Below are 10,331 nucleotides of genomic sequence, written 5' to 3' on the forward strand. Positions count from 1 at the left end.
ACCCGGCAACTCGCTATATCCATCAAGGAGACCCGATCAATAGGCGCTGGCCTTTCCTCCCCATCCACCTCGTAGAAGCGCACAAGTGGTCTTATTGCTTATGTAACGATTGACTTATCGGGTCATTTGGCTGCCTACTTTGCTACTGTTCGCCAATTGGGGCCAGGGAGGGGGCATTGACTGTTTACAGATACATGTGAGAACGTCTGAGTTAGGAGAAAGGGGGTAATGGTGAGCAATGGGTGGCAGCGTGAAGACCAGACTGCGGGTCTGAGGGCAGGAATCCAAGAGAAGGCAAGCAGTTTGAATGTCGAGGGGAGGGAGATGAAGAAGGCAGGCGCAGCGAACGATTAGCATGCTCGCCAAAATCCAATTACATACCGCCCAAGAGAAAGACTGACAAGCAGACAGACAAACAGCCCAGGAGACAGCCAGAGAGTCCAGCTGCACCGGTCTGCGGTAATGAAGTCACTGGTTTCCAAATAGCAAATAGAGGAAGCCAGAAAGATGCAGCTGTCTGCCGTCTGTGCCGCAGCCACTGTGTCAACCCGGCCAGGGAGACAGACAGAGGAAGGCTGTTCTCTCCGTCTGACACTTCTGACTCGGGGCCAACGCAACGCTACAAACAAGGCTGAGGCAAAAAAGAAAAGCAGCAAACTGCTACACCCACCATGTTGGGGCTGCTCATTAGAGTTAGGAAACAAGACCAAAATATCAAATCAGATTGTTTCTGAGTTTGAAACCACTGCTCTTTCCTCTCTCGCTTATAGTGTAAAAAACCTTTTGAGTAGCATGAGCTTATTTACACAATACATTTGAAAATGGCTTTAAAAATATGAGGAACCATCTTAAAAGAACAAAAAACAAAAAACAAAAAAACAAAAAAAAAAAACAGACAAAATGAGTACAACTGAGAATTTTTTTTATTGAGATGTTTGGCAATCACTAATGCAATACAATTTCACAAGGTAGTGTTGGGGGGGGGGCGGTGATTATCAAATTTAAAGTTGGGACTTCCTGTCTTGACAGAGAGGGAAAAAAAAAATACCCAAATAAAAACAGCCACAGATGATACCTCAATCTAAAGAATGAGTGTCTGTAACAAACCCTGAGGTCAAAATGAAATCATTGTCTGTCGAATACTAAAGTGACTCCGGTGATAAGGTTTCAGCTTGTTGCTGTGTGCGTTGGTTGTGTCTAGTAAACTGTTTACACAGCAGGGATCAGTAGACAGGCTAGCACTGCCTCCAGGCACAAAGCGCCTTTATGGAGCGCAGGTCCTGGAGTTTTTAACTGCACCTTTTTAAGCCAAACAGTCCGAGCAGGATTTGGGACTGGGAGGGGGTGGGGGGGATTCCAGAAAGCTCCCCTCTTGTTTTCTATGAGGTCCCAGAGATATCTGGTAAAACTGCTTGTAAATGGGGTTAGACCAATGCGCACAAAGGCGAGCCATCTTTCTAAAAAGAATACGCAACTATGAGCTTGCCTGCCTGGCCGTCCACCAACATCCACTGGGATGTGGAAACTATGAGTCACGCAGCCAGTGCGGTGGAGGCGGCTGGACACAGAGAGTCTGGAGGATGTTCAGGGTGAGAGACACGTCCGTCTGTTTCACTTCCTGTTCAGTTAACGTACACTTTCATTACAGGAATACACAAACAGAGAGTGGCTGAACGAGAAGGGAGAGCCCCTGTGTCCTGACTTCAGTACGAGGTCATCGTGTTCCTCCGGTCACTGACCTTTCACACACTCGTAAATCTGTTCAGGAGGGAGGGGTGTGAAGTTTATACTGGCATCCTCTATCAAGTCACCTGCTTCCTGGACACTCTCATGCAAACATCTTTCCAGGAATTTTAGCCATTTGTGACTTTGTATGTCTCTGTCAACACCAGCATGGCTGTTACATAAAATTTCACCACTGCTGTTAACCCTGCAAACACCATTTCCACTGAAACCAAAACCCCACAAACACCAGGACGTGGTGTTTGTGGGGTTTTAACTAGAAGAAGAAAATGAGAAAAAAAAAAAGAAAAAAAAAAAACTTTGACTGAGAAAAAAATAAATTAGAAAAATAATCACCTCAGCACCTGAATCTGTGGTGAGACACAGGCTCCAGAGGGCCTGGCAATGTGTGAGTGTGTGAGACAGAGAGAGACAAAGATGTGTCATACTGGCCTCCACACACACACACAGGGGCAATGTGTCTCACACATAAACACACACACCACCGACACTGCGGGACTCATCAGCCCCCTCGACATTAGGTACATGTGCAGTACTGTGTGCGCTAGTTTCCCTCTGAGGTACAAAAATGTCTCTGGCTTTCAGAAAGACCGTCTGTGGCTTCCAACATGCATACCGGCTGGGAAGAAGCGAGACAGGAATGTGGTCAGGACGCTGGGCGAGACGGTAGATGCTATTTCCGATGCATTCGCAAAAGGCAAATAATTCCTCTGTCTCGCACATATAAGTTGTGTGTCTTGAGCCGTACTAACCTCACACTCAGCACAAACTCTGCTCAGTCTTGCATGCAACCAGCTGCCAAGTAGTGTCATATAAATCTTGACAATGACGGCTAACTTAACCAAAAACGTGCATAAAGATTTGTGTGTGAGCTAACCTGCCATTCGCCCAGAATACAGTGCAAACCAGGGGTAGTCCGCTGTGGTCACAGAGAGGTCATGAGACATAAACCAGTTAATAGCAGTGAAACGAGCTGGAGTTTCTCCCCCTCCTCCTCCTCCTACTCTTCTAAACGCTGACCTTTCAATAGGATCGCTGCCCTTGTGGCTTCTATATTGCATTGGCATGATTTTTTTTCTAGACAGCAACTTAAAAAAAAATACATAGGAGCAGAAAAACAAATATAAATCACAATCAAATCAAATATAAACCCATTCCAATCTGCTGGGAGTGACTAAGTAAAGCTAAGCGGTCTGCTGAAAGTTAAAATAAGATAAATTTATTTTAATGAATGTTGCCAGTCGAAATTATAAGTGAAACTAAGCTTCAATTAACTGCACAGCCCTGCTTAACATCGGTTTATGTTCCAGTACTGAAAGTGTGGCTTTCAGTACATGTAGACTGTTCCAACATTTTTTTTAAACCAGCCAAAACGCTCCTGAGCTGTGAACAGCACGAGATTTCCTTTCCATCAGCCATTATCTCAGACTGTGTTGAAAGAATTAAGATGAAGTAAACCTGGGTAAACTGGCCAGTTATTAGTCAGTAAGAAGGGACCAACCTATTTCCTTTTTTAACTCTGTTTAGCTACAGCTAGTTTCCAGTGTAGGCTGGAACAGGCTTCCCTGTTTCAGTTTAGTTTTTAATGGTTGAAAATGTTAAGTTTCAGTTTAGATTTTATTCATTTTACTAGTTTTAGAAAATGGAGGCAATTGCCATGGGCATCTTTCTCAGATATACAGATTATTTATTACAATATGAATAAAGCACTTTTTAAAGGCAGCTGAATAAGTCCCATAGACAGATTTCTATCATGTACCCTCATACAGGCAGGGTCTGATATCAAATCTGACCAAAAAACTATTTAAACTAAAGACATTTTCTCTATAGTTAGTTGTAAGTGCAATATTGTGTCACTTAGTTTTTTTTTCCCTTTAAAAGTCTTTGTTGGCTATAATAACCTTGGTGCTGACAGATAACTCCAGTCCCGGAGTTTCAGGGTTGCTTCCTGAGCCTCGCATATTGGCCTTTTGTTCAGTGACATTCCCACCGACCTCCAGGTGACCCGGAGGGACAAATGATGCACTTCCCCTTCAGCTGTGGCCAGCTGGCCTAACTTCGTCTGATCAGACCTGGCCAGGCAGATGTCACCACCTGTCCCAGGCCTCAGACACACACACACACACACACACACACACTAGGTCAACGCTGGTTAAAGAAAACACCAGCCGTGAGGTAGTCTATTCAAATGAGCCCAACACACAAAACACAAGACTGGAGGAGGGCAAGACAGAGGACGTGTCAGCTGGACAAACAAATGTGGAGACTTTAATTCAACAGAAAAGCCTTCACCGGTCATACAGCAGAATACTGATGAATGAGGACTTATAGCATGCAAAACAAGCAAAGACACACTGAGCTTACACAGGTATCACTAACAGGTGCACTTACTTTGTCTAGCGACCTCTTGAGCTGATAGTGGAACTTCTCTTTGACCTCGTCCAGCAGCTGCTTGAGTCTGGGCTCCTCTGAGGTCCCCTGGTACTTTCTGGCGAGCTGCAGGTAGCAGGGCCACTTGGCTGAGTCAAAGCCCCAGTGGCAGGTCCTCTTATCGGGTGACTTGTGCGAATGCATGACAAACTTCTGCGGTGAAAAAAGCAACTGGCACTCCACACACTGGATGCAGGGCGCCTCGGGCTGGGTGTAGAACTGGGGCACAAAGAGACCCTGGCACTTGCCCAGACACTGGTGCTCCACCTGGAAGCTGGCTTCGCTCTCCTTCAGGAGGCCCCCTGCTGACAGCTTACCACTGGGGTCAGCAGGCAGGGCTGCACCAGGACGCAGCAGAGCGTTGCAGAGCCGCTGTGCATCCGTCAGTGTAATGAGGCCACAGGAAGGCGCATTGAACGGCAGAATGCCCAGCACCTTGAGGATGTGCAGCTGCTCGGCGTCACAGCGAGAGCAGTAGACGTACAGCTCATCGCACACCGTGTTGATCTGCTGCAGCGAGAAGTCGCGGAGCACAGAGTTGAGCACCTGGGGCAGGCAGAGCCGCTTCTCGCCCCCAACAACGAAGCAGGAGATGGACTCTCCTTCCAGCAGAGAGTGGGTGAGTTCAGTAGAGCTGTCGCAAGGAACCAGCAGAGGGCCCCCTCCCAAAACAGGAGGGGAGGGCAGGGGGGGCATGCCGGCCTGGGAATGCTCGTGGCCCGTGCGCGCAGAGAAGGCGGCCGGGCCCCCGAGGGAGCTCTGGCTGCTGAGGGTGAACTGGGCCAGTGTGTGTTTAAGCCCAGGGCTCAGGTCCAGGGCTTTAGTAGAGCCCATAATGTGCAGTTCAGCCCGGCCTTCCATGTCCATGTCACAGTCGGGGCGTGGGTCCTCAGTCTGCTCCCTCTTCACCTTGGGAGTTTTGGGGAGGGAGGGGAAGGAGTCCAAGCTGCGACGCTTCAGGTTGATCTCCGCCATCACTCGCTTCTTGATGGGCGCGTCTTCCAGTCTCTCTCTGTACAGCCGTTTCATGTTGCCCTTGAATGAGGTCAAGTCTTTGAAAGGGGTTTTCAGGCTGGTCTGGGTGCTGGCCATATCTAAGCACAGGGTTATTGTCGTTTCTGCGAGCTGACCAAGTTCTCGTATTCCTCTGGGTCTCTTTTTCTCCTTAACTCTTCTCAAATCTTCTGGCGATGAGACACATGCATGATTGTTACTGAAGATTTCTATCGTCTGATCCGTTGCCTGAGCATGAAAACACAAGGAAAAAATAGAAATAAAAAAATAATCAGTCTTTTCTACCTTTCCTGTAGACAGATGAACAAACTGAAAAAAATATCTGGAGCATTAAAGATTTTATGGTGTCCCTGTGGGGTTGTTGAACAAGTCATCGGCTGTCAGCTTGGCCCGCTATACCAAATGGCCATTACCATACTTCACACAAACACGGGGATTTTCTTCTTGGCTCTTGTAATTGAACCCCAGAGGAAGAAATTTGCATCCACCACAGGTTCAAACGAGAAAACTTTCCAGCGCTGAGTGAGAATTTTAACAAGCCAAACCAGTTGACCACACAAGACAAACAGAAATCCTCCTCCACCACCACCCACACCCTACCTTTATCCCCCCTCTCCCCCGTCATTACATTGTTAATGAGCGGCTGATCCACAATGCTCGAAAACATTTCACTTTGCAAATGAAAGTGCCCTTCCCAGCCATATTGTAAGCTCCCGTAGGTGTGCTTACCCCACGCTGACCCCATCAACTCCGTGAAAAACAATTGATAAAAGCGTTAACAGCAGTCACCCCCTTCCCTCAGTCCTCTCACAGCTTGACATTCAGCACTGTGGAAACCGAATATGTCCCCCCCAATCTCTCTCTCTCCCTCCGTCTCCCCCTTTTTTTTTTTTTAACTCTCGGATTTTACTAATAAGGTAAACACCGAGCGGCTTTACCTTATTTAAAACGCCTTGTAGTTGGTAATGGCTGCTGGTGCTGCAATATGACAGCAAGACACAGCAGATTTCATGCACTTCGGCTCTGATGACACGCTTTCTGGTGTGGTAACGAAATGCTTTTTCTCTATATATACACGCATAGAGGGAGAGAGATACACGCACACTTACGCCAAATGGAAATTTTGGCTTGTCAAAAAGGTAAACAGGCAGACTCGGTTAATTAACCACAAGACATGGTTTTGCACGCTTCTGCAAATTTTAGCATCCCGATGTTTTCTCTTTCTTTTTTTTTTCCACCGACTGACGAGAAAAAAAAAAGCTGTCGCGGTGCAAAACCTCTGAAACGGGTGGATGTTTGTGGGCGTAATAATGGCAAATACCACCGTGGGCCGATTGGCAAAACAGCCATAAACACGGCAAATTCAAATCAGTGGCTGACATAAAGGAGCGTTTGCCCCGGTTTTTCTCCTGTTTTTTTTAAAAAAAACAAATCTATCTCGGTTTACTTCCCCCAAGACACACACCATCTTTTCTCGTGCAGCCTCTCGCCCGAGCTGGACTTATTTCTTCACGTCACCCGCACTACTTCTAGTACCCTTTTTTTTGGTGCAAGGACACCGCGTATAACGCCAACTATCCCCCTCCTCCTCCAGTCTGCAGCCTCTACCTCGCCTCCTCTGCTGGCTCGGCACTGGTATGCAGACAGTGCTGATAATGACATTCACTGTCTGCGCTACAGTCTGCTGTGGTGTGGTGTGGTGTGGTGAAGGCACCGCGGTTGGGCAGTTATGCGCACACGCCGATTCTGGTGAGGGCACGGCGGGGTTTAAACCCGTGGCAATCTCCCTTCTCCAATCCCCTCCAAACACAGGTAGAGCACTTGTCACTAAGGGTCAAAACACTTGCAATAAGCGTTTAATATTAAAAATAGGAGTGATAGATTATTTAAAACAAGAGTATGTTCTGTCTGAGTGTAAAAAAAAAATGTGCGCATTTGACTGGAAACCCGCTGAGAAGCAGCTCTCTGGTCCTTTAACACTAAATCATCATAGCGCTAGCTAGCCCGACCACCCCAGCCTGCCTTGCTCCGATACAGCCGCTCGTATAGCAGTCTGAACAGCTCAGAGGGCTGTGAAGCAGGCTAACCCAGCTCCCCTAAGTACAGACGGGCTCACTTTTACCCAGTTCCCTCCCCCAGCAGTAATAACAACCTGAGTAAAGCAGGCAGAACGGACTTCAGCGCTCATACACATAGTAAGCATTGACCGCGACCGTTGGGGGGATAAACAGCCACCGTATTAAGGCAGGCTAGCCCCGCGCAGAGACTAATAAAGCAGGCTTACCGAGAGCACGGAAAGCGTTAACATCACGACTGGCTAACCCCAGATAGACACCGATACGGCAAGCTAAAGCAGATTAGCTTCGCCCCCCCTTCACTCCGCTCCTCGCTGTCGGCTAAACGCAGGAATTCAACCATAAACCGTTAATCACCGGCTCGGATTCGCTACTAACAAACAACCCCCGTCCCTCTTTAACGGACCCGTTTAACCAGCTCCGTGCTTTTAAACGGCGAGCACTTGCCTGGACGATGTGTATCAGCCGTCCTCACTCTCCCGGGGTCCTCTCAGTACTGGAAAAGCCTGGCGGAGCGTCAACAAGATGCAGCTAGAGGCTCCACTACAGAGCCGTAACGTCACGCTGCACACGGCCGAGAGGCGGAGACGTCACCCGGCTGACGGAAACTATGCGGGGGTGTCTCTCGCCTGTCTCTCCTCCTGTCTGTCGGCTCGCGTGTCTGTCTGTCTCACACAGTCTGAGGTTTGTTTCCTTCAGGAGCAGGTAACGCTGCAGGGGCGTCCCCAGCTTTTCAAACGAGGGGCGTAAGAGCCGGGGGAGGGGGGCGGGGGGTCCACAGGAAATCTAACAAACAACACGGAAAACACCCCCCATACAGATCTGTTAAATACATCCTTTTGTTAAAGAATTATAACAGGTCTGTTCAGTGTATTAAAAAAAGGAAGAAAAACGTGTACAACTGTTTTACAAAGTGACTAAACAAGTAGTTAGACTGTGAGATCATATCAGAAATGGCACTAATCCTAACTCCATGTCATCGGCATGTGTAATTTATTCATATTTTAATTGTTCTTCCAAGTCTTGGTTGTCCTGACATGGGGCAGTTTTCCAATTTCACTGTACTATTGTACTATGTATGACTGTGCAATGACAATAAAGAGTTATCTTACGTAAAGCAAGTGCACTTATTTTCAGAATCATATAGGTTATTATATTGAATCATCTATATTAATTAATTAATGCACATTTCACTTTATTGCTGCAGCTTGAGGTCATCTTAATAACTTATGTATTATTATGTATTATTATTAATATTAATATTAATAACAATAATAGAACTCAATGGAGCTCAGTGGCCTGATACAGATGTAATACACATAAGGCAAGGCTGTACAAGAGTTTAAGCATCCTTTTGTACTGAATAACTTGAATAACTGTGGTGAGTATTTATACCCTCTGAGGTATTTTTTGTATAATCTAAAATTACCTAAAGCCATCAATGAAGTAGCTATCATTAACTATAAATAAAACCTCAGTCTTTCAAATGCCTAAAATATAATACCATTATTTTGAAAAGGAAGAAAATGTTACACACTAAATAAGAGAAATTATTTTAATCTGTATTTCTTTATTATATTTTACTATAAGCCTTATTATAACTATTTGAAAGGGTCTGGGAAACTTTTTGTAAAGGAAATTGGAGTTTATATATCTTGATGCATTCTCAATCATCCAGGTAAGTAAATCTCCAAAGGTTGATTTTGTTCATCTGGACATAAAAACGCTACTTCCAGATGAACCGAGTCAACCTTTGGAGATGGAGTTTATATATTTTTTTAAAGGGTCATCTTTATTTGTTGTATAATGTAAGCCATGCTGCCATGCTAGTTTGTTATTTCTTCAGAAATTACACAGGGTTTTCTTTTATTTATTTATTTTTTCTTGAATTATATGGATTGCCACGTTTGGATTTAAAGGAAGATTTTTTTTTTCTGCAGTTCCCTGGTTTGACTTACATATATTGCACTAAATAGACTGAAAGCATATTTAGTGCCTGTATATAAATGATGGACATAGTCACTCTGATGCCTCTCACTATTTCGGGAAATTTCATTATGAGTTTATGAGTTCAGCATTTTCATCACCACCTTGTTCTTTTGAAATTAGATGTGGTGAGAGAGGGGTAGGTGCAACTGTGAAACCACCCCCTCGTTTGCTAATTAGCATATCCTCAACAATCCTACTTATAATTCAAAATAAGGATGACCAGTCTACAACAGTTCAGAGCAAAAAGACCTGAGGACAATTTTCACATAGACTTCTATATAATTGGAACTTGGGATCATGACCTGCTAGCTATAAAGCTACAATCATGTTTCATACTATGTATGAGCTGATCTGTGCTGGACTACTATGTAAAATCAAACATTTGCTGACAGTTGTAAGCAAAAACCCTCTTTTAACAGAACAGGAAGAAATACTCAATTCTGGCTTTCAAATGTCAACGCCTCTTGAGAATATGGGGGTATCTAAGAAGAAGGTAAGCGGCAGCATAGCTCTAAACACATCTCAACACACCAAGTGGCAAAACGCTGCCCCCTGGATGTGAAAGTCTTAATTAAATTGTATAGAAGGTAATTATAAAATGTAACTTTAAGTAAAAGCCGTAATTCTATTTAAGTAATAGCACAAATTTATTACTTAAAGCACCAAGAGTGAAAGCATTCATTGTCAGACACACATTATATCACTGGATCATTACTATCGATTCCTCAATGTGTAGCTTACTCTAATGTTGTAGCTGGAAATGACTTTAATTAAATGTAGACTGTATGTAGCATTTCTATAACGATACATCATAATCTACCTTCAGTATGTGCAAATAACAAATAAGTAAAGCTTTAAAACAAATGGAATGAAGTATAAAGTACAATATTTGCATCCAGAATATTGCAGATCACAAGAAGAAATAAGCATAACAGAAAAAACAGTACCTACAGTTGTGGTCAGACACACAAATTTGATTTGATTCTGGATTTTATCTAATCCACACAAGGTTAGTGAAGCGAGTTTTACATCGGCATGGACCGAGACGATGCCGACTAAGAAAGAAGCCCTCGCTACAAA

General features: G+C 44.8%; 1 protein-coding gene across 4 annotated transcripts in view; it reads right to left on the reverse strand.

Moving 5' to 3' along the window:
• Positions 1-7,649, reverse strand: part of skila (SKI-like proto-oncogene a) — a 36,048-nt gene extending 28,399 nt beyond the window's left edge. The window contains exons 1-2 of one of the 4 annotated variants that reach the window (XM_039602183.1): positions 7,472-7,649; positions 4,135-5,415 (exon numbers count right to left, since the gene is read on the reverse strand). In XM_039602183.1, coding sequence (XP_039458117.1) covers positions 4,135-5,415; positions 7,472-7,495 — 1,305 coding nt within the window. In that variant the 5' untranslated portion in view covers positions 7,496-7,649. Of the gene's footprint in view, positions 1-4,134; positions 5,416-6,125; positions 6,218-6,652; positions 6,850-7,471 lie in introns of those variants that run through there. The other 3 variants (XM_039602181.1, XM_039602182.1, XM_031731169.2) reach the window with 3 other exon arrangements.
• Between the last annotated feature and the right edge of the window lie 2,682 nt (positions 7,650-10,331).

The sequence above is a fragment of the Oreochromis aureus genome, linkage group 18 (genome assembly GCF_013358895.1).
Source record: "Oreochromis aureus strain Israel breed Guangdong linkage group 18, ZZ_aureus, whole genome shotgun sequence".
Classification (NCBI taxonomy): domain Eukaryota; kingdom Metazoa; phylum Chordata; class Actinopteri; order Cichliformes; family Cichlidae; genus Oreochromis; species Oreochromis aureus.